This window comes from Coloeus monedula (assembly GCF_965178545.1).
Source record: "Coloeus monedula genome assembly, chromosome: 1".
NCBI lineage: Eukaryota > Metazoa > Chordata > Aves > Passeriformes > Corvidae > Coloeus > Coloeus monedula.
In genome coordinates this window covers 20,070,270-20,095,706 of record NC_138781.1, presented here as the reverse complement: position 1 = coordinate 20,095,706, position 25,437 = coordinate 20,070,270, and the positions used below count along the sequence as shown (strand labels likewise).

The following is a 25,437-nucleotide window of genomic DNA, read 5'->3' as shown; positions in this document are numbered from 1 at the left end:
GGACTGAAAAGTGACGAGAAATGGACAGTGTCTCAGAGGAGACAGGAATGACCGAAGCTCGGTGAAAGCACACACTGATTGTTGTCTGCTGTCCTCTTCATGCAGTGCTGTGGGCTGGTGCACCGACGGCGAGTACGGGTTTCCTATGTAAGTTTTCATTTGCATTAGTATGATGTTAACTTGTGTGTTCCACTCCTAATATATTATCTGGTAGGGTATGACCGAGGCAGGTATTTTAATGCATAGCTGAATGACTGACCAGAGCGCTAAGTACCTGTGAAGTAAGTTTTTACAGCCCAAAGACACAAGGATCTTTTTAACAGGTATGAGTCTTGCCATCTATTTTCTTGTAACTTTTTCATATCCTCAAGGATATGGTTTTATTTTTAGATGACCGGTAGTATTGAAAGACTGGTAGTCTGACCATTCTGATTTCTTTTTTTATATTTGGTATTTATTCTTGGTAGTAACTCTGTGTAAGTGGAGTCCTTAGAAAAGGACATTTCTACTTATCCATATATGATAATTGAAAATCACTTAAAGTTATAAGCAATTCTGAACTGGGCACAAAAATTATTGGAAAGGCCCTGAGGAAACATAAAAATAATCTTGTGGGGTAGTTCTTTGGAAAAAGAGCAGTAGTACAGTGGCAGAAGTATAGCCTGGTATTTTACATGGTGTATTTGCTTTCCAGAACAGGGTATTTCAATACTCAGGTATGATATGACTGCTCTGTCTTGCAAAATGGCTGGCTCCAAAAAATTCCAAAAGGAAGGCCAGCACCAAAGCTTAAGTATTAGTAATGAAAAAGATCAAATACTAGCTGAAATATGTCTGAATTATACTCAGCTGACATAATAACCCTCAAGTAATTAATTTATGTTTTAATATGCCTCTTCTATTCTTCTGTTCAGTTTTCAGATAGACATGATAAGAAACAGGAGGTTGCAATGATCAGGATAAGCTGCAAATTGAAATTGCTGAGTATTAGCAACAAGCAGCTTGTAGCTTGTTGCACGAGAAAAGAGCAAAGGTATCAGGAGATACAGTTCTGTTGTCAGAATTACTGTGGATTTCTCTGTGTCATAGAAAGGTCCTTTAGAGATGCTTAAAAATTCACAGAACAGAAAAGATCACAGAACAAGCAAGGTCATAAATAGGTACAATCTAAGTCAAAGTTTGTGTAGGGGTTTGATGAAGAGAATTGAATTGTTAAAAAAACCCTAAATCTCTCCTTCAGAACAAATTGCAGAGATGTAAACAACTGAAAATGTAAGTGTGGTCATAGTTGTTTTGCATAAAGCTGATTTGGCTTTGGGTGTATCTTGTTCTCACCGGTGCAACAGTTGATAGTGTAAGAAGCAGGCAGAAGTATGGAGCATCAGATGAGATAAAGGAAAGAACTTAATTAGTACTGTATTTTGTATAAACTATGCAAAAAACAATGCATAGTTACTTTTAACCATCAATTCAGTGTAAAATCAAAACATGGATATCTCTTATGCAGATACTTGATAATATTCCCACAATTATACAGAAGTTGAATTACAAATTGAAAACACTTCCTGTCAGCTCTCCCATGCCAGTGGAATTTAGGGCGTATGAAAATAATGTCCTCTTGAGATGCATCACCCACCCTTTCATTACTCCTTGTTACTGTTATTCAGCAGTAGCACCAGCCACTGTGAATAATATTATCTAGACGGAATCCCACCAACTCCATCGGGTATTTTGATGTTTGTGGGTAATGGAGAGAAAGGTGCTTAGTGAATGTTTTATAAAGTACTAAGCTTTGTACCTTTTTTCTATGAGGGTATTGTGCAAAGCTGATGGACCTCATGGTGTTCTGAATATCTTACTAACTGTTTACAAAGAAGAAGGTTGCTAAATCTTAGTTAGGACAAGTGAAATGAAGTTTGCCCTTGATCTTTTTGGTCTGAATGCTATTACGTGAAAGATGACCGTGTTCTTAAATAACTTAATTACAATGAAAATTCTCTCTGTTGTTTGAATCCTTGATTATCCAAACCTGTTATTATTAAATTTTTTTGGCACTCCCAATGGCATTGGACTAATTGAGGTTGTACTGTGTGATTCTTTTGGGATGAAAGCACTGAAATTAAAGTGAGCCAAGATATGACCCTTTTTATTAACGTCTTACTCCCTGGGGAAAAACATTAGACTTTTATTCTGGGTTATTAGTTTACAGTTCTGAAGTTCCTTATGAACTGTAGTTGTTAATGATCTGTCTTGAAAGTTTGGGGTTTTTTTTATTTTTTTGGGGATTTTAAGGTACTGTACTTTATGTAACTGAAACATATGGCCAAACCTAACTGGCTACTGTGTGCCAGCAATACAGCTCATTCTGGCCTGGGTCCTAAAAACTGTGCAAACCTTACGCATAATCAATCGCTTTGATGATGTTTTGGGTACCCTTAGTTACACAGGCTCCCATTGTTTTTTTTGGAGGAGCAGCGTTGTTGATAGAGAAAATATTTGCATTCATATATTGCTCCTTTCTGTGATCTCCTGCATGTTGGACTGTCATGCACAGAGATTAGTCCTGCATCTGTGTGCTGGGATAAAACTGAAGGCCTGGATGGGTTGTATCCTTCTTTCCTTCTTGCCAGGTTTTGCAGCTAATAAGTGGTGTGCAGACCACACAGTGTTAACAAGATTAAATCTGGCTCACGAGAGCTCGCTTGGCTTGCCTGATTGTTGACTCTTCCTTCATCCTGGCACCATGTAAAGCCTGAATCCACAAAATTTCCACTTTTCCTCATCTGTGGTTTCTTTGGATGGGTAATCAGGGTGATAGGGGCATGAAGTGTCATTTAATGTGATGTGTTTAATGTAGTGTGAAATAACCTGCAGCTTCTAATGGTAGGAATTGTCATAAGAACATTGTGACTGCATGCTAATACTCAATTCCAGAAATAAAGACCCTCACACTGGAAATTTTCATGGCAAAAGTTGGAGGTAATTCCAAGTAATGTCTACACCTTATTCCATCAGTCATGTCTGTGAGTTGGGGTCATGCCATTTGTCAAATAGGATCTATTTGGAGTGGTATGGAGGAGCAGCTGAGTGAAGTCCTTCCAGTGAATAATGTCATCTCTTTCTGGAAGTGAAGTCTAAAACATTAGTACTACTTATGTGTTGCCCAGAAATGTTTTCACAACTCTTACTGCCTACATGGTACAGAACATCTAAAAGCACTGGAGCCTAAAGACTGACCAGTTTATTTTGTTTTCAAACTTTAGTCCAGTCTATTCACTGTTGGTCCAGCCTTCAAGACAAGTTGCAATCTGATGGAAGTCACTCAGAAATCTTGTACTGTCTCCAGCTCGCTGTTCTCCCTGGAAGAGTCTGGAAGTGAAGGCTGTTTGGACACAGAGTCCAAGATAATTCCAGACTCTGCATGTTTCTGAGCAGAGCAATTCTGTCAACCACTTTGCCTGACTGTATGTGTGCTGCCTTCTCTAACTGCTGCGAGTGATCTCATTTGCTATGGTTCAACTTGCTGACCAAACTGGAAGAATTGTTTTTATGGCAACATAATAGGGGTTGACTGAACTTTTTAATCCATGGCAAGTGAAATCAAGGAAGAGGTTAGTTTCTTGGAAGACTGTCCAAGTCATTGTGCATGGAAGGGACCAAATCCATATCTGGAAGGCATCTGCTGGAGTATACAGACAGGTAATTCCAAGCCCCTTGAGCATCCCAATGTGCTGCAGAGCCTCCTGGCTTCTCGGGATGCAGGTGCGTTCACAGAGTACGTGTTTACTGCCATTTTTACAGCTATGTAAACAAGGAGTAGGTGAGCGTGGCCAGGGAGGACCAACATGATAATCTGGATAGGCAAGCCGTGGGTTTGGAATCCATTGTACTTTAAATAACAGCTTAAAATCTTTAGCTGTCTGGATTTCCAACCGCTGACTTTCATACTGATATGTTTGAAAACTCACGTGGTTGACTTTTTGAATTTTTGTGGGCTTTTGTTGTTTGGTTCTTTTGTATAATTATCAAATTACATTTTTGCTTATGTGGAAGGACTATTCAGAATAAGTCCGAGCTGATGTTTTAAATATTTTTCTCAGATATATTACTAATTTGATAAAGCATTGAGATGATGTCTGGAAGGCAAATATTCATTACTCTGGCTCTAATCTTAACAAAGTACTATTATAATTTGATATAAAAAAGAAAAAAAACCTTTAAAAATGCATTCCAAAACAATATAAACTTTATTTGAACATTAGTAGTGAAATTTATGGTATGGCTTGTACTGTGTATTTTAGTTTAATGTAATTAAAGGACCTTAGTATGGTTTTGCTTCAAGATGCTTCTTTTCTAATGGTGGGGACTGTAATTGGAGAGCTTTCTGCCTGCAGCAGTGAGTGGGCTCCAGACATCAGGCTCTTTGTGCCTGTGTCTGGAGGATATTTCAGACCTCCTGAGGGAGCGTTCTCTTTTTGGTGTTTTTAGATTTGTACTAGGGCTTTTTTTTTTCTGTTCCTTCTGAGACCATAATCTTTTCTATCTGTCACTTAATAATGTTTCTCACCAGACCATTCTTTATTTTTTGTAGCAGATGCTGTCCTTTCCTTTGTTCCTTTTGCTTGCCACCTCCCTTTCTCTTCTTCATTGCTGATTTATACTTATTTTTTTTCTAGATAGAGCTACTTCTTTTACTCTTCTCCACCATGCTTCTCGTTTTGGCCTGCAGAATTCTTGATTCACATTTGAAAACTTCTTTGCTTCTGATGACATTAGTCTCAGCCCAGGATGGCACCTGCCAGGGCTATTTCTGTGACCCCCTGACACCCCTGTGCCATTAACTCTAGTCTTACATCTATCCCTCTTTTCTCCGTTGCTGCTTTTGTCAGTTTTAGTGGAAGTTTGAGCTGTTCACAAGGACACAAGGAGAAGTTACAGGCTAAGGCAGCTGTGGGTGAGCTGTTACCAGAATTTACATCCATGATTTTCTTCCTATTGTATTGTAGGCAGAAAAGCACATGCTGAGGAGGAGGAGAGAAAGTATAAACAAATTGTGGTTTACTGATGAAGGCATTTAAAGGAATGTTTTTTGCATAAACGTTATATTTACAGGTTAAGGGAACTGGCTGGAAAAGGAAGAAGTCCTTTAACTTTCTTAAGTGACTCCACTCAGTACTGGGTGCCTCAGCTAGGAAGGAACTCATAATCTATGGATTTGAGGGGATATTTTCTGTATTTAAGTTGTCTCTGAGAAGTCCTTTTGAATGTTTTCTATACCCTGATTTTATAATTTTTTGTTTTGATAGTATGGGAAGAAGACAGTCTGAGAATAAAGTGAAATAAACCAATGTGGCAATACTTAAAGAGCGAGGGATTTGCACCAAGACTCTCATAGTCATTGTATACCAGCCAAACCAGGACTGTCAAACTTTGCACTCCCAAAATGAAAAGTAATAAATTCTCTTCATCTGCATTTATTTTGCTACAACTGTCTAATAACCCATATTCACTATGCTGGGGAGTAGTATTGATGTTAAACTCTTCTGATTGCAGCTCCGGTCCTTTCAAGTGAAACTTCACACATTTGTTTTACTTTTCACATCATTAAGTGGCCATAATTTTTTTTTTACTCTGTGGCTCCATTTAAAAGATTTCTTTCCCTTTTATAGCATAGATTTTGGACTACAAAACCTCTGTTTTCTTGTCTCCCTTCTTTAAATTCTTTTTTCTTGCTGGATTTCCTAGGTGCAACCTTAGAATTTGATTAACTAGCAAAAGGGGCTTCTTTTGAAAAAGAATCTTACATTTAGGAGAATTAAATGGAACATTTGCAGCTCAGTGTGCATTTTGAAGTAAAATTATATAACAATATGGCTGGTGGACAAAATATTGTGACAATATCCACAATAAGGACCTGCTGTCATTCCTTTTTCATTCTGTGTATAATGTAACTTCTTGAGTTAAAGATTTAAAATATGTAAAATTTCAAGGCAGCAACATCATCAAGATTTTAATTTTGTACTGAAGTAAAGAATCAGAGAACTCGAATTATTTTCCACTACCCTCATCTCTTAAGGCTGAGTTCATAATTCCTTTGGTAATTCTATCATTATTTCACTGTCGCTTAAATGGAGCATTATTTTTGTTACTTCCTGCTAATTTGGATATATCAAAGTCATGACATTATTTGCATTGTTTTTGGCAAGAAGACCTTAGATGTGTGAAACCAGCTGGCTTTCCTTGTAAACTCCTTTTCCTTCATCAGTAGCACCCTTGAGTTGAATTTTATGCAAATTTTAATTTTAGAGTTTTCTGAAGCTGTGTTTAAGTAAGGTGTTCTTAAAAAGGCTTTGTGTTTTCTGACACCTGTGATATATTACTGAAAATAAGTTGCAGATTTGCAACAAGCTGTACACTTCAATCACTGGATGGTCTATGATGAGTCTATTGGAGTTAATGAGTGGGAATTGGGATTCGTAACCTCTGTCTCCAAACCCGTCAGTGATTCATCCTGTGGCTGTGAACAAATCATATGGAAAGAGGCCTGAGGCTCTTCCTTTCCACAAAACTTGAGGAGAACCCTGCTGCAAAAGTATGTGTGCAGAAGTATAACATTTTCAACAAAATGTGAAAAAAGAGTATTTTTTAAAAAGAAACACTTAAAACTAACTTAAGCGATTGTTACAAGTAAAATGTAACCCATTTTCATGCTTCATTTCTTTTCAGCTTTTTCTCCTCTGTCTTTTCTCCCACTTCATACGCAGTGAACTTTGCCATCCTCACTTGGTAAAATGTTTTTCTTCTTTGTTCTTAGTGTTTTATTGGTTTGGTTCTTTTTTCCTTTCCTGAATGTATTTTTTTCCCTTCAGTAGTTACTTTTTCTTTCTGCTCTTCTTGGGTTCAATGTCTTTGAGCACAATACTTACTGACTTCAGTGATGGAGGAAAAATTTAAGTATTCTTGGCAATTTTTATACATTTTCTGATGAGTTGGCATTCCATGACAATTTTATGAGACTGTGAAGTCATAATAAATTAACTGGCTGTCTTACAATACTAATTGAGTCCCCTGCATTCTCTATGGAAGAATGCCATGCTTAATGTCTTTCCTACTATCTTTATACTAAACCAAAGTGATAAAATTAGTAACTTAGTAATAGGGAAATGAGAGGAAAATAAAAGAACACTTTTAGGTTTGAATAGAAAAGATAGATTCATAGAGTTCTGAACAGAGCAAGACTGCTTCACTGAGCAGATGTTCTTTGGGAAAAAGTCTTGTAATTGTTCTGTTGTGATTAAACATCCCCTTCCAACAGGAATTTTGAAGGAATACAGAAAAACTGTCTGAGCAAAGCCCGATAGAATTAAATCTGCTCAGAGATGTCAAGGGCAACAAGAAAAGCTTCTATAGGTATATTGATGATAAAAGAAAATCAAGTGAAAATGTGGGACCTCTCCAGACAGAAACAGGAGTCCTGGGTACTTGGGACATGAAGACTGAGGTGCTCAATGATTTTTTTACCTCAGTCTTAATTGAAAAACGCTTCAGCCACACCAGCTAAGTCGCAGAAGGCAAAGGCAGAAACTGAGAAAATGTAGAACTGCCTGCTGTAGCAGATTAAGTTTCAGACCATCTAAGGAACCTGAAGCTCCACAAGTCCATGGGACCTGAGGAAATGCGTCTGTGGAGCCTGAGGGAACTTACAGGTGAAGTGGCCAAGCACTATCAATCATATGCGAAAAGTTGTGGCAGTCCAGGGAAGTTCCCACTGACTGGAAAAGGGGAAACATAATTCTGTACATTACGTAACGTGGAATATAAGGATGTGATTGGTGACAGCCAACATGGCTTTACTAAGGACAAATCACGCCCGACAGATTCGGTGTCTTTCTACTACTTGATTACAGCATTGGCAAGTTGGTCAGAGCATGGTGCTAATGACACCAAGGTTGTGGGTTCAGTCCCTGTACAGGCCATTCACTTAGAGTTGGACCCAATGATCCTTGTGGGTCCCTTCCAGCTCAGAATATTCTGTGAATCTACCTGGACTTGCGCAAAGCATTTGACCCTGTCTGGTACAGCATTGTGGTCTCTAAACTGGGGTGACATGGATCTGACACATGGATCACTCAGCACATGAGGAATTGGTTGGATGGTCACACTCAAAGAATTGTGGTCAGTGGGTCAATGTCTGAGTAGAGACCAGTGACAAGTGGAATTCCTAAGGGTTGGTTTTGGGACTGGCACTGTTTAATATCTTTGTCAGCAATATGGACAGTGGGATAAAGGTCTCCCTCAGCAAGCTGGCTGACATCAACAAGCTGTGTGGTATCAACAAGCTGTGTGGTGCACTCCACATGCTGGAGGGAAGGGATGACATTCATAGGCATCTTGTTCCACCTGAGAGGTGGGCCTGTGTCAGCCTCATGAATTTCAATAACACCAAGTACAAGGTCCTGCACCTGGATCAGGGCAATCCCAAGAACAGGTAAAGGCTGGTCAGAGAGTATTCTGAATAGATTGAGAGCAGCCCTGAGGAGAAGGACTTGGTGTCCTTAGACCAGAGGAGAAGGTGTTGGTAGATGAGAAGCTCCACATGACCCAGTAATGTGCACTCACAGATCGGAAATCCTGAGTTGCATCATTGATAGAAGCAGATTGTCCTGACTGTAGATGCTAATAATTCTGATGCTTACAACATTATATTTTCTGTCCAGTTAACCAAGCATGCAGTACAAACTTATGTAAGAAACAGATTATTAATGAAGCTATTAGCAGGGCCTTTATACTGAGTGTGCTGTCTTAGTAGTTTATGCTTATTCTTTATTTAAAAATAGCTAGTCATCAGGGATGAGTAGTTTTTACACACTCTTCCTCTAGATGGAACCACTCTGCTGCTTCACTTGGATAAAATACTATTTGTTTTAACAGCTGAAGAATCTGTTGCAAAGTGTATTTGCAGTCATGCATCTATGTTCACATGTGCACGTGGGGCTCGGAGCGCTCTGTGTGGCATTAGAGCGTGATGCAAGAGAAGGAATGATCCTGGGGTTTGTGTTGCTTCTGGGAATAAGTAATTTGGAGGTAGTGTTTGCACACTTTGATCTGTTCCAGAGTAGTGAAAATTACTATCTTTATGGGAATAATGACCTCTTTATTCTACAGCTGGTGAAATGCTTCATCTTGTCCATCGGCTCTGTAAAGTCTGTTTCAGAGTTTATAACCAGACTGCTAGCAAGAACACTCACCATCTTCACATTTTGTAATCTTCTCTGCTTATGCGTTTGTGCACAGAACTTGGTTGACTATAGCAGATGTTGATACCTCTATTTTCAGTAGAAACATCTTGCTTCATTTATTGCTTTTCTATTTCCATTTGTTAGTTTCAGAAACCATCCCAGTCAAAATATCTTTCTTCTTCTTTATTAACACTTTTCTCATGTTTTCAGATCATGAGGTTGTTTTAGTAAGTTGTGAGTACAACTTTTCTAAGGTTCCTCTGCTTTTACTGACTTAAAAATGTTCTGTTTACCTCTTGTTTTCCCAGTTGTTAATGTGAGCTGTATGTATTATATAATATACTCTTCATATTCTTTTCATTGAATTGTGAGCCACAGAATTTACTTACACTGGGTACTTCACTGTTTCTAAGAGCAGCATTCTTTCTAAGGCTTGTGTCACTGCAGGCCATGCAAAAGATTCAGAAAATAGACTGGTTGGAGTAATTATCTGCTTAATCAGAATCCAACATAGTAAAAGGTTGCCCAAAAGAGAAGAAAGAAAAATGTTGAATACAGTTAATTTAATGGATTTCAGTCTTCATTTTCTCCCGGAATACTGAAAGTGTGCTGAAACAGCATGACCCTACACAAAACCAGCATCAATAAACGAATATAAGGTGCTGCAGCTAAGGAAAGAAAGGCTTAGTCATGCAACTCTTTAAGAACTTATCAGCAAAACTCTAGTTGGGAGGTTAGAAATCAGATTAATTTAGATCATGTTTGTATGGAATAATAATAAGCTACTTGCACTGAAAGAAGTAGAGGCATGATAAAGAGAAATTTAGAGAGGATGTCAGAAGAAGTCAGCAGACCTGGAGGAGGTTTGCCATGTGTATAGAAAAAGTAGGTGGAGAGGAGTCACACTCATGGCACCTTCTTCAGTGGAGGAAATGATTACAATTGTTATGAACTACTGCCCCATTGCATTAAAGGTATATCTTTAATTTCATTAAAGATACATGTTTGCATGTTTAATTTCATTACAGATATACGTTTGCATGTGTCTACAACCACAGTACCGTAATTCAAGTAAAACACACGGCTGAACTTTTGCAAATTTCAATGAAACTATATTGTCTAATGATTGCTGGTAATTGTCAAAGTATTATCATGTTTATCTTTTGAATTGTCACCATGCCATTAGTTATTAAATCTATTTGCATTTTAGTAAAAGTCAGTCTCTACAAGAACTAACATATTTGTGTAGGTTGCATATAAAACATATAAGGTATAGGTTGCAACCTATACCTTAGGAGAGGACAACAGGTGCAACACATCACCCAAGGGCAGCAGAAATGAGAGAAATGTTATCCTGACTGGGGCAAAGAAGTGTGTGTTAAACCAGGCACCACATGAAATGATACCTTGTCTAAGAAGAAAATATTTGCATCTCTGAGGAAACAGAACAGGATTTGTTTTGAGAGAAGAATAACCACAGGAGAAAATAAATTAAGTCTCAGTGACGAATGTTGAGGGAGAATTCAATGATCAGGTTAATTATAAAATGCTAAGTGCTTCACCAAAAAGAGATACTCAGTGAGGGTTGCACCCTGAGGGTTAAGATATGCAGAAAGATGGAAAATGGAATAGAAACACAGGAAAGTCTGTGGAAAGGAAAGATTCAGCTTCCTTCCCTTTGTCTTCATAAAACATTTGACTGTTGACTGCTTTGGAAGTTTTAAGGAAATACTTTTCTTTTTGTTTTAATCTTAAATGGGCTTGTGTCAAGGGTTGGAAAGCTCCTGGGTGACAACATACCTCATCCAAGCCTATTGTGAGTCAAACAATTCATTCACTCTACCTTTTAAGAAATACTCTGTTTGTCCAACATGTGTCCAGGGTGACCAGTGGTAAAAAGGTTTGCCCTGGAAAAGGGTGTCCTAGTGTGTCCCAGTCACTGGTGGGGGAGCCGAGACAGCAGTTTTTAAATGGGTCTCCAGTGAGCTTGCCAAGAAACATTTTAAAGTGTTTCCCTTGTTATGATCCATGATGATACATCTTCCCATCCATATGGAGTAGGATTTCTGAAAAATTAAAAAGATGTAACAAACAACCAACAACCAACTCCCCCCCCCCCCCATCATACACACACAAAAAAAACCCCAAATCCAAAATTAATTAAGAAGGCTTCTTAGGAGAGCTGGAGAATTGCGCAGTAAATCTGAAATGCAGTGACCTTGATCAGCCTTGCCATTGCCAAGCTCCTGCCAGCTGCAGACCTCCTGCAGGGGACCCTTCCTCCAGGTATGCATTTGAAAATGTGGTGTTGATGCCAAATATTTTCCTTTTATTTTATACTTATTTTCGAAATTGCTTTGGATTCAAAGAGATAAGACGTCATGTCATCATGTTTTTATGCCAACACTGTTGCTTATAGTTAAGGAGTTGACCCCAGTCTTACTTACGTTTCTAAGCTGGCTAAAGTGATCCTTGTAAGTTTTGAAGAAAAGTGCCAAAGTACTGTAGACTGAAATAAACCTCAGACATGAACTGAAATAAGTTTTTCCTTAAAGAAAGAAATAAAAAGGAGACAGAACAGAGAAGATAAAAACTGTTTCCAGAAATAGTGATATTTACCTGTGGTATAGGCAGAGATCACAGAGACAGTTTTTGTTTGGTGAACTCTCTACAGTCACTCTTAGCAGAGCTCTGGCTGGATTCAAAGGAAATATCTCTGCCTGCTTGTGCAAAGCTTGCTCACAATACCAGTTGTTGCTGTGAGGCTGTGTCACAGGAACACTGAACAGAGAGACTTCCTGTACTCTTAGAGAAATGGCATGATTAGAGGCAGAAAAAATTCTTTGTTTTCTTAGATACTGTAAAAATACAAAAGGAATGGGGTAGTTGTTTGGCATTAGGGAAGTCATATATTCTAGAAAAAAATGTATTCAGAGCACATGGATGGTAGATGAGACAGAAAAGGGGTTTATGATTAATACAGTAAAATAGTAAACTTTTTTCAAGAACAATTCAACCAGCTGGAAATGAAAAATTTGTAAAACTGCCAAAGTCAGTGAGACCCAAAGCAATTTGCTGATTGAATGATGATCACATGTACATGTGCCTGTGGGTTCTGTTTAGTTTCTGTACTTTCATGCTGTAAATTTAAAGCATCTAAAAAGGGACAAATTAGACCACAAAATAAAACCTGTAGTGTTAGTAATTTCTTTAGAGCTTGTATTTTCTTTTTCGTGTGTGTGTGACAAGTCTCTGGGGTGCTCTCCATATACAAAGGTGTTTGAATCACAAATTGAAAGTAACTTCTCTGTCACTTTGCTATCACATAAAATGTGGATTTCTGCCCTAAAAGTAGAAAAATAATTTTTAAAAATTTTTTAATAAATGACTGAATCTGGTTCCTTGATTTAATATAGCAAATTACATTGACAATTTGTAATATAACAATTTATTTTGCCTAGAGAATTTGTGGATGCCCCATCCCTGGTAGTGTTCAAGGCCAGCTTGGATGGAGCTCTGAGCAGCCTGATCTAGTGAATGGCATACTGCCCATGTCAGGGGGCTTGGAACTGCAGTCCTTTCCAAACCAAACAATTCTATGATTCCATGAATATAAGTGACTAAGTTATTGAGGTAAATGCAAAACTCTCACTGTGATTTCAACAGGTTAACATTTTCAGTTTGATCTTCAGAACTCAGAGTACTTCCCAAACTGAGTGGTGCAGTGTGGTATCATTATCATAACACTACAGACCAGTTTGGCCAAGCTGCAGGGCTGACTAGTGACAGTGAACATTAGGGCCAGGGAAAAATTTATTATAAGAAATTCCTTCTTTCTGGACTGGGGAATCGTTTACATCTCCCAATTTGAACTGCATGAGAAAATAAAATGTGCCAGTTACTCACAACTCAGAAGGGTAAAGTCTGTTGCCCAAGGCAAGTAAATTGGATGAATTTAAGGCCTATTTGATGGAATTGTAATGGAGTCTTGCCAAAACAAGATGCAAACTCCAGGAAACTGGAGAAGGTATGACCAGGACTATTCTCAGCCACCAAGGCTAGCTCTTCTGTATTGGTTTCAGCTTGTTGAGTCAGGATGTCTTTGCCAGCCCAGCACCAAGAATATATGGGAACATGTGGGCTGCTGCTGTGTTAGGTTAACTTGTTCTCCAAATGCTCTAAAGTCTCAGAGATCAGTGGGAAGATCTGGCTTCACACATTTTGTGAAAATTAAGTTTCAAGACTTTGCCAGTGGCTGCACTTTGCTGTGAAGGAAGACAAACTAGAGACCCTAAGAGACCCCATTGCTGCTGTGGCCACTGCCTCCCTCCTCCTGCATCTTTCTGCCTCCTTCTGCCTCCTGCCTGCCTCTTCCTGCTTCCTTCTGAGAAGGAGGAGGAGGAGGCTGGAGTGATGTTGCCTCTTCAACAGTTTAAGCTGAAGATAGATTGCAGCCTCAGTGTTACATACTGTGTATCACATTGAGATAAAGATGTTTCTGGCAGGTTATGAGCTTTGTAAGAATCTCTCCCATTTTTCCTTGACGTGAACTCATCTGGGTTTGCAGAGTGGTCTGTCCCACTGGCTCCTCTGAGCTCAGGAGGCCACTCTCTGGCACTACTGACAACAGGACACTCCTGTTTACAGGCACCATAAATTGCTGCCCACCATTCTGTCATGTGCTGGTTGCTTTCATCCCTCAATGCCCAAGATGTGCTCCTGAGCTTGCTCTGCTGCTGGAACATTTAATTTGGTGCATGAAGTATGATGTAATTTGTGGCCTTTTTCCAGTACACTACTCTTGATTATATTGGATTGTGTTGGGCAGCCCAGGAGGATAATCTGTGTATATAATACATAAATATTACCTGGCCAAGCTGAACTTTATTTAATTACCTTTTCTTTGTCCCCTCTTCTGCCTTTTCTCCCCAGAATGTCTCTTTGACTTTAACTACAAGGGTACTCTAAGCCAGAGCCAAGTGCTTTCCCTTGATCTGTCCTGGACTGGCTGCTCCCCCCACTCCTGCTGTCTTCCCTGCATGATATGATCCATCATATCATTTTGTCTGTAGCAAATATAAATAGGCATGAGAAAAGAGAGATTTAAAAAAGGCTGTATAAGACAGAATATTTCTTGATGCATGGTCTTCAACTCAAATATTGTAATCTTTTCTTTTAATGGTGTTTTTGAGAGAATTTTTGTTTTGAAATCTGTGCTTTGCAGTATGTTGCTTGTCCCCGAGGAATGATGTGACATAGTAGAACAGACTCTGATTTGAACTGGCTTTTCACTGATGATTTAATTGATTAAAAGACAACATTGTGTGAGTTCAAAATTAAACTGTCTGAAAGGCTTTCACAGTTCTAGTAGTGATTTTGAATATCACTTGTCTAACCTCTATTGTTTTCAGCAATTTGGGCTTGAAATGCTTGATGATCTTGTCTAACAGCAACATATAATAAACTGTTATTGCTATAGTCTAGGGTACTTGGCTTTTTAGTCCATGACATTTTTCAATTGATTGCCACAGGAAAACAGTATCCTCTGATGGTGTATTTAATTAGGGTTAGAAGTAAAGAAAAAGTTAAAATAAATTTTTGTTTCCCCAAGCACTGCTATAGTTTTCATGGCTTTGCTTGTGTGTGTAGAATGTTTTTGTTGTTTTGTTGTATGAAATATTGCAAATGAGTCAATTCCTTTTGTTATTTTTGTCCTTTGTGTATTCTGAAGGAACTGTTTGAGTGGTCATAAGACAAAGAATAGAAAAATGGAAAATATTCAAGTCATGTCAGTAACTCATAGTAAAGGTTATTACACAGCTATTCAAATAAGTGCATTAAAACACATTTAATGTAAATATATTTGGATGAGAGATGCACATGAATGGGTTGGGGTAGTAAGTTCAATAGTGTACTCGCTGTACTTTTGATTTTCTTATATAAGAATTATACAAAACTTTTCAGGTATAGAAACAATTACTACGTTTTTAAAAGAAGAGATACCAGAGCTCCTTTTGCTCACCAAGGCTTGAGGAATTTTGTTTCATAGAAGCATTCTTTGAATTAATATACTACTTCAGGAATTGACACCTCTCTTAACATTTAGTACATCTTCTTTTACGAAAAGGTTTGATTTGCCTTGCCATTTATTACTGATAGTTTCTTCTTATTATTTTTCTTAGTGATTTTGATTACAATTTAATGTGTGGCACTCACCAACTCTTGAATTTCAATTCCTTGAATATTTTTAGTACTTCCATTATTATTTATATACAATGAACTGAAATACCACTGAAATACTACATTTACATACTCTTTAAGCTTTCCTTTGCCATGAGCATGTAATTAATTTTCTACTTATAAATATTGAATGTGACTTTTTCATTTACCTCTAAAGCATGATGCAGAAGCCAGTAAAAATCAGATACTTTTTGTTTTCCGTTTCTTGTGGTGAGCCACGTTTTTTACACTTTCCTGCATTATTATGAAACTTTTTTTTTTTTTTTTTGGTGCTGCTGAATAGGACAGATATGAAAAGAAGTTTTACCCTACCAACCTTAGAAACTAACTACAGAAACAGATACTGTAGGTTATTAATATCCATATAATTTCTTCCTGTTCCGAGAAACATCATCTCTGAGTCAGCTGCATTATCTCAGATAATGTCCTTTGAAAATATGAATGATGATTTTAAACTATGACAAATGGAGAAGAACCATTTTTGAATCAAACTTTGAGTTATCTGAATTTTGGTTGGTTTTACAGCTTTGCAGTTGGGGGTTCTTTTCCTATTTTCTTCCCTCTCTGCTGGACTGTAGCAGCTGGGCAGCAGCCTTCTTGCCTTGCTGCCTGACTCCTCCATTCATCATCCCCTGCACATTGACTCTGAATTGTGGAAGTTTTGTACAGCCATGGCCTATATTCCAGAAGATTTTTATTTTGAATGGGACTATAGAAAATAAGCTGATCCTGTGAGAAACACTAGGTATAAGTAGGATTTGGAATAGGCTGTGGGGATCTGCCTCGAGCAGCGGTTGGTCTGCTGCTGTCTTTTTTTTGCTGGCCAGGCTGGGTGGTGATATGATAGCACTGCTGGCTGGGACTCAGGGGAGGGACGGGAGGCTGGGAGTCAGAGGACTTGGAGGGGAGCTCAGCAGCTGGGCTGTGCAGTCACGAGTCACTTGGTGGCAGGGAGGGATGACCACTGAGATGTAGAGCTGTCAGGGACAGCAGCAGGAGGGCACAGTGTCTAAGCTGCAGTATCTTTCCACTATGTAAGCAGACCATGTGTCTCATCCTTTCTGAGGCCTGGCCATTTCTCTGTGTAAAGAACAGTAATTATGGTTTGGCAGCCCATGTCACAGTGTGTTATGTATGCAAAGGCTTTTCTTTAATGATCTTCATTAAGCAGTGCATTCCTATAATGTTCATCTAATTGCTTCACAAACTTTAATGAGCAAATTTGAAGCATTTTTTTTCAAGGTCACAATCTTATTTCTGTTTTGCATCTAGAGAGAAGACACATTAATTCCAGCATCTACTTATTCTGAAGAGCCAAAATGAATGATTCGGGCAACATGCATCTGTTTCAGCCACAGCTCTGAACTGAGAACAGTGGCTGGGAAGCTTGTTGCAGTCAAAATCAATGCATGCATTCATATGGTTTCTTTTCTGGTGGTGATGGTGCTGGAACTTTTATTAAAACCTATAAAAAAAGGAAAACCTTGCATAAGAAAGCACTGAGATTAGGAAGTCAGTTATTTGAAAGCTAAAACACCCTAGAATTCTGTGTATATGGTGCAATGTAGTATTTAAAGACCAAGAGCAAAATTCTCTTTTTCCTAAGATCACAGCTGTATTCATCACTGGATGGCTGATATTCAGGGAAAAAAACCTCAGTTTTCTTGATGTGAGACACCACTTTGTTGCTGAAGGCAGAGTAAGTAAGTAAATGTAGAGCAGGAAGAGAGAGGATAGTTTTATGAATAAAATGGGGATAGTTTTATGAATAAAATGGAAATAGTTTTGGTACTTACTTGGCTTTTTGGCGAGCTTGAACATTTTTCTTAAATCAGAAATTCTGTAAATAGTCTAAGTGTCTTGTGTCTATTTGGGAATACCCAGCTTAAAACAGGCCTGTGATCTCAAAATTGAAGTGATGAAGATTTGTGTCCAGAACTGCTGAGTATGCAATACAGAGAAAGTCCACAAGTGTGCTCTAAATACAGAAAGCATTACAGTATGTTAAATTCTTGAAAGGATCAGACCAGAATCCTCTCAGACTAGATTGCTCATTAACTAATGGACTCATCTGGAATTTATATTCCAGCTATCAGATGAGAATAACAGCAGCAGCTTCCCTCACAAGCTTCTTCTGAAAACACGCTCATTTAATACAGAAAAACTATCCAATGTTGCAGTGACTGTACAAAAAGTGCCACATCTGAAAGGAGAGGATGCATGGTGCAGAATATTTCTGTCATTTTAGGTTTATTGTTCAGCATTGTTCTTCTTAGGAGGACCTTCTGTTTTCTACAATGAGATTTGTGTCCTCTGGAATTAAAGATTGCAGCATAGGTACTACTTATAACAGGGTTGATTTCTGGACTTTCTAGTCTTGTTAGCATTTAAATTTTCAACCCTTGTTGTCTTTTATTTCATTATATTTTAGCAGTAGGATTTTTTAAATGTATGCTATTGGTCCTTATTTAGCTGCTTAAAGTAAAAGTCAGTATTTCAAAATCCTTCTGTGTGAGGAAATAACTTTAGTTCATTTTATTTGAGCGTGTCTGGCAAGCCATTAGCAGCTGCTGCTCTAAAATTCTGTGAACTGAGTTAACATTAAGAAGGAGAAAGCTCAAATGCCAGCTGTTTTTCTGCTTGTATGTGTAGAACCAAGTGTATATTTATTGTCACAGTATATAGGGACAGATCTGATCTAATCCATTCTACACCAGTGACAGTGCTGTAGGATACCTTTGTGTTCGATGCTAATGTAACAGACACTAGACTTATATTCTTTAACTTTGAGAATGGAATAAAGTAATTTCTCTGTGAAATATTTTCTTTAATATGTCTAGACATGGTATCTTTGAAACAGGACTGTTTCTAATAACTGCTTAACATCTCATTGAGACTTTTTCACTGCATAAAGTTTCCACACTGCTGGATTTATATCCAGTCATACACCTTTGTATTCCACCCGTCCAACTACTAGAATTTGAATCTCAGTGCACTTAGTGAAGGCAATCATCCACTCTTTTATTTTAGTCCCAATCATTTAAAATTACAGATATTGCTTCAGCTCCATGACTTACGTAGACTTACGAAAAAAGGGGGGATCTAATTAAAAGCTGTGTGCATATAAACTTTCTTTCTAGTATATGCAACGCCGAGTGTATCAGACTTAGCTTCTGATTACCTACAACGTGGACTACAGAAAGCAGAAGACTGTAAGTGTTTAGAAATCAGATAGTAATTTCCAGTGGGAAATACACACATTTTATCTGTGCCAGTCGCATAAGCAGTTTCTAGAGTTTCTTTTAACAAAATAAGAAATTTATGTTGCCACCTTGGAAAAGACATTAATATTATTTTAATACCCACAAATAAATCACAGACCATCCACAAATTGAATTCTTGGAATCATAAACCCATTGCATTTATGCAAATACGTTAAATAATCAGTAAAGTGACAGATGATGCTTGAAGCATAATCTAGGTCTGTATCATGAGTAGATAATAATATTAAGTTCTTATTTAGGAAGTCCTAGAAAAATGTTTTATGTTGTAAAGCAAACTGCATCTGTCTGTCACATTCAGAGTATCTGTCAGCTGGACTTAATTTTGTACATTTTTTTAAATTGCTTTTTATCAGATTGCTCCTTTGTTCTGTTTCACCATCTTTTCTATTTTGTGTTGTATTTTCTTCTTTTCAAGACAAAATGCCACAATTTTGGGATGGTACTGTACCTTTTTACCTCATAGCTCGTATTTACATTTAAATTTATATATATATATATATATATATTTGAATATGGTTCAGGCAGGTAACCTTCCTTGGATATATAATGATATACTTTGGAAAAAGAACATTTGAATTAAATGCTCTTGATGAGTGGTGTAGATACTGTCAGTGGGATTTGTGGATGTTCTCCCAGGGAAAGATGATGCTTCTCACAAGTTCAGTGCTCAGATGCCACGTAGGTGCACTTGGACTGGATCCATATCTGAGCAGCAGCAAGCAGGTACACAGAGCACTTTAGGTACGTAGTGCCACTCTTTGATATACTATGCTTTCTGGTGAATCCATGAGACTCCAACAAACTCTTCCATCTGGAAATGGTCTGAAACACTCCCCTGTAAATTCATGCATCTGCTGAAAATAGGATCCCTTTTCTCTCATTTTTAAAGACAGTGCAGTCTGGCTTGTTTTCCCTGCACTGTTTCTCTTACAATGGACTGCTCCAAATGCTCTCATACTGTGCAGTGAAGCATAAGTATTTTGCAAATGGTACTGGCCCGTGTGCTGAGTGAGGAAGCAGAGGTCTTCCTGTATAATCCGATTTCAATCAACTCACTCTAATCACTACTGATAGTTGCAAAATTTAGCCTGGATCTGCTCTGGTAATCTAGATTGACAGGAGGTAAAAGTAAAAGGACAGAAGGGCAGAGGAACAAAGAGAAACAAGCAGGAACAGTGATTTTCTGCCTTTGCTTGCCGTTCTGGGACGCGCGTCCGTGCCAGCGGTGAGCCCAGCGCTGCAGGAGGGTGCTCCGAGAACAGGCCCCCTCTGTGGGGCTGGAGTGGCGGCCGCCACGCCACGGGCACGGATGGTGCAGCAGGTACCTGCCCGAGCTGTTGGCATGCATTATTTATTGACATCGAGATCCTAATTCTCTTTATTACTCTAAAGATCCTGGGGTCGTGAAATATTCAGGCATAGCAGCAGTTAAACAGTGCAGCCAGCAGCTGTGTGTGTCTTTGACATCCTCTGAAGGCGAGTGGCTTCCAGTGCTGGGCTTCATTCTCCTACGAGCTCAATGCTTGGCTGGAAGCTTGGAGGATAACTGGACTCTGCATTTTCTCACTGGGCTGGTGAAGTGTGTGTGGGAGTAAGTCCCTTGGACTTTTGGTTTTAACTTTTCAAAGGGAAGAGCCAACTTTGGATTTCATGGATATACAGAAATACAGGCAGCTGCTGCTGAAGACAGGTATGTCTCGGTTTGACTGGATTATACATCGGGAAGAAAAATGACTTTTTTTATTGTTACCTGACCACATGCTCTGTGTGCCTGTGTCAGCCAGGCTGAGGAACTCTATACCCTAGGGTAACCACGGCACCTGGACTACCCCTCCATCTGACTTTCCATGCTGGTGGGGCTGCTGTTGGTCGTTTCAGCCTTGCATGTTGCCATGCTAAAAACACCCAAGGCTAAAAATGTGTCCTGGGTAAGTACAGAAGCATGAACAAAGTTTCTATAAGTGTGGATTTTTCAGGTATATATGAATATGCTTTTCTCTATATATGTGGAAGTATAAACTTAGACAGACTGAGGTATAAGGTAGATTAAAAGATTATAAATCATTAAGATCGTAATTATTTAAAATATTTCTAAGAATTAAGAAAAAAAGACATTATTTTGAACGCTGGTAATTTGAAGGAACTGTACTAGGAAATGTTACGACAGACTTTCAACTTACTTGTTTCTTATATATACTTCCCATCTGTGCTAGTAAAGCATTTGTGCTACATACTTTTATATCAATTGAAAAATTTTTGTGGATTTTCGGATGCAGACTTAAGGCTTAAAGAGTAAGGTTTAAAGATTTTCATGGGATTAATGAATAACTGTAGTTTAATTTCTATTTTTTTATACTTCAGTGGTTTGATACTATAGGTGTTCTTCTATGTAGTTTGATTCACATCTTCAAACACTATTTAAAAAGTCCCAGGAGTTGTTTCGGTATGTTGTAATAAGTTGTAATACACAGTGGGATGAGGGAGTCCACATTCGGTGTCTTTTCTGTTGACTTTCTTCTTTTTAAGTAAGGAAATACATTTTTATTTTGTCCTTATCCATTATTTCTGTATCAGAAACTAGGATTCCTGTTGGAGAATAAAGTAAGCCATGAAATACAATTCCTGACTAAGAAACAGTGCCCTTTGCTTACCCCCGTCATGGATGATTATACAACTCTACCAGTGCACAGCCTGCTCTACCGAATAAGCACAGTATCATCAAATTGCAGGTCCACACAGAGTCTTGGAAATGCTGGCACCTGCTCAGTGCATAGCTTTAGGGCTTCTTTAGTGACCTCACTGAGACTCAAATATTGCCCCAAGTGTTCCTCATAACTGCGTTACCTTGTCTACAGTGCCAGGGTTTTCAGCAGTAAAGTATGCCACTGCCAGCTCTGAGATTCAGAGCCCTTCCCTTCCCTTCCCTTCCCTTCCCTTCCCTTCCCTTCCCTTCCCTTCCCTTCCCTTCCCTTCCCTTCCCTTCCCTTCCCTTCCCTTCCCTTCCCTTCCCTTCCCTTCCCTTCCCTTCCCTTCCCTTCCCTTCCCTTCCCTTCCCTTCCCTTCCCTTCCCTTCCCTTCCCTTCCCTTCCCTTCCCTTCCCTTCCCTTCCCTTCCCTTCCCTTCCCTTCCCTTCCCTTCCCTTCCCTTCCCTTCCCTTCCCTTCCCTTCCCTTCCCTTCCCTTCCCTTCCCTTCCCTTCCCTTCCCTTCCCTTCCCTTCCCTTCCCTTCCCTTCCCTTCCCTTCCCTGCTGTGAAAATGCATTAAGTTTCAGATTACTTAGAAATTTAAGTGTGTTCATGAAGCAGGCTGTGATATGAACCTAGTTGAGAGATGTTTCTATCCCCCAATTTATGTACTGAGTGACAAACAGCCCACATACACAGTGTCTCTTCTTGGAAGTAGAAATCTCATATGTCTGCAGATATGATGGGTTACAAGTTTGGCTATTTAAATATAAGGTATATGTATGTATTCAAATACCTATTTCTGCTGATTATGTTGGAGAATGTGGAAATACTTACTCTTACCAATAGTTTTGCATTGTGGAATAGTCACCAAGGATAAAACAAATAGGTCCTTTCTTGCTCTCCATCCTTTCATTACCAATTTGCATAAAAAAAGGAAATAGATACATGCTGTCATGAAAATGGTAAATTTTGGTAATCGTTTCAACTGGATGATTGATACAGAGTTTATCTATCATAGCATGGCCCTACGTTGTGGACATTAATGACCTTTAGTTGTTTCATTAAACCCATAGTTGCACATGTGAAATGTATAAACTATAAACTGATTTGAAAACTCCAGTTCAAAAATGACAACTTACATGATTGCAACTGTGTGCTATATAAAGAAATAGATGCTGCGTCCAAACCATTGTAGCATCTGGGATTACTTCTACTTCATATACAATTTTTTCCATTGAATAAAAACCACAAATAAAATTTCTGCAAAAACTATCTGTAAGGATTTCTGACTTAATTTTTAACTAAGTGTATTCTATTAGTAATTTACAATTGTAACTGGATAGTTGTTTGAGCTAAATGAAGAAATTAATGGCTATAAAACGATGGAGATAGTTTTATCTAAGTCTTGCATTCATCTCTTTCCCTTTGGTTTTCTTGGGGGGTGTGTGTTTAATCACTTCATCTGTCTTTGGCAATATAATATAAAAGTTATTCACTATTAAGTGATGGAAGGTGTCATTTCCTTAGTAAGTATAATTTGTGACTAGTACTTTAATTGAGAAAAAGGATATCTATTGCTCTGAGGATGCTTAAAACAGATAAGAATAGTGATTTTTTTTTTTTTTTTAATGCTTTAGTGTTTTGAAAATCTGACATGCCCTACAGTGAAGTACAAGGGCACTTTAAAGAATCAGATACCTGCTCAAAGTATCATTTGTTTTAAATCCCAACAAGTGAAGATTAACTGGAACTTATCGAAAATCTGGATTTTGACTCGAGAAGTTTTACCTGTCTGGGGATTCGATCTTGACCTTTGTGAATATGCAATGAAAATACAAGGGTCCCAGGCTGAATCACAAAGATAAAAGTGCATGAGCAAGGTGCTTTGACATTTTCTGAAATTTAATTTTCACCTGCTTAAAACTTAAGATTTTGGCCACTTTTTGGCAATTACTTGCTGAATCACAGTGTTTTCTAAATCTTTGCTATTCTGTAATTGAAGTTGGCATTTGATCCTTGTGTCTTTAGCATATAATGTTCTTAAGGACAGAAACCATGCTATGCTGGTGGATTTTTTTACAAAAAAAACTGCTGCCTGCATAATTTATAGTTCCTATTCAAGGCTTCAAGGTGTCTACCTGAGTGCCTTCCCTTGTGGAAAAGAAAACCCAAACCTGCTACAGTCCTTAAAAACTAGGCAGCTTCTATGACCTTTGCTAACATTTTGCACCAGTGTGTCTGACAGACCCTGACTGCTGCAAGGACCCTCACCTCAGAAATTGCAAGGCTTAGAAGTTAATATCTGATGTCTTTCAAGAGTTGAGGAGTTGTCAGCTTTTCAGTGGGTTGTTTCTTTCCCAGAAGTGCTTCGGATACCATTTGATAGATCTCCATGTCTTCAATACAGGTTCTGTGAATATCAGCCTTGGTCTTGTGCTTGTGATTGTGAGGAAAGCATTGGTCACTGCTACATGTGGTGTCTGGTTATTTAAAGGCTTTAAATGGTCTTCTAGGAGCTGTGGGGACTTTAGTTTAAAATTAGGTAGAGAATATTTTAACTTTTCTCTCTCTCATGGCTGTTGGTGCTGTCACATGTGAATATTTTAGAAAATTACTGGGAAGAACTGAGGCTGACCTAGACAAGATGACTGTAAAATCTGTTTGTCATCTGGTGCCTTGGGGTTTTTTGTATTTGATTTGCAATATGAATTCATTTAATTATCCTTGATGGAATAATTTTGTTAAATTGACTCCTATTGACACAAATTTAATTTTCATTGTCTAATATAAGCAATTTGATTGTTTGCTACTTTATTGCAACAGAGCTACCTTTGAGCTCTGTGACAATTGTAGGTAGGACCTAAACCTGTGGAAAAGGCAGTAGGTCACAATAAATGCAACTATGGGACATGATCTTTAAACCATGTTTTTGACCTAAGCAGAAGATGGCTGTGAGAATTGAAAATACATGAACTTGGAAATTTGAAATACCATAGCATCTTCAAAATATGGTTCTATGCATGTTAATGAAGGATGTCTCCTCTATAGTTTCTGTAAACGACTTGGCTAGTCTATTATACCCTTATATAGAGGAGTAGGCACCTTCCAGTATTCTGTAAAAGACATTTAATTGTGTACCTGATGTAATTTTCAAGGGCAGCATCATTTTAGTGTTCTAAGTACAGCCATTTTTACCTATCCAAGCATCCTCTGGCCTTTGGAACCACACGAGCCCTGCTGGAGGGCTGCAAACCTTGACTCTGCGCCAAGGCAACCTACTGAGCAGAAAGGTCATTGAGCCACAAATACCCAAATAAATTCTAGCTCTTTAGCTGAAAGCTGTAGAGCTGCCTGCCATGCTCTGCTGTCAGTAGTTAATTTGTGGTACCCATTGCAAAAAAAGAGCAAAGTCTGTGGTGCTCTTTGGTAGAGTAACTCTTCTTCCCTGAAACACAGGTTTGGGGTGGGTAGGAAGTTTGCTGCATTGTTGTTACTGTAAGTAGGATGCTTGTGAGTGCACACATAGTATGTTTCTGCTTTTGTTAATATTTGAGTTGTCAGTGTTGGTATTAAAGAGATATATCTTCTTGATTGCACAGTATCTTTTATCTCTGTCTTCTTAATAATGCTCTGTTGAACACCTTGTATCACTCAGATTCAAAGGAGTGGAGTTTACAGAGGAGGAAGACTGACTTTTATGTAATTAATGGAATTGTAATTCCTGATGAATTCCTTCAGCTAATAAAAAGGATTGATATTTCTATTTCACTTTATTACTCAAGAACTGACATGATACATGTGGTGTTATAATGGTACAGGAAGTGAATGAAAAAAGAAGAAAAATAGAATGTAAATAGTGAAATATGCTTGAAATATCACCTAACGGGAAAAAATAGAGTGTTATGTAGTCAAATAAAAAGGGAGAGCTGGGGATAAAAATTCTGAGGGAGAAGAGATAAATAAAAATACAAAGTAGAGCTTTGAATC

At 38.3% G+C, this 25,437-nt stretch overlaps 1 protein-coding gene across 4 annotated transcripts in view; it reads left to right on the top strand.

Moving 5' to 3' along the window:
* CACNB2 (calcium voltage-gated channel auxiliary subunit beta 2) overlaps positions 1–25,437 on the top strand; it is a gene marked incomplete at both ends in the record, with an annotated part of 243,356 nt that overhangs the window by 66,865 nt on the left and 151,054 nt on the right. For 2 of the 4 annotated variants that reach the window (XM_082298430.1, XM_082298427.1), the window contains one exon: positions 100–147. The exons of the other annotated variants lie outside the window; for them this stretch is intronic. In XM_082298430.1, the coding sequence (XP_082154556.1) occupies positions 100–147 (48 nt within the window). Of the gene's footprint in view, positions 1–99; positions 148–25,437 lie in introns of those variants that run through there. 4 annotated transcript variants of the gene reach the window in all.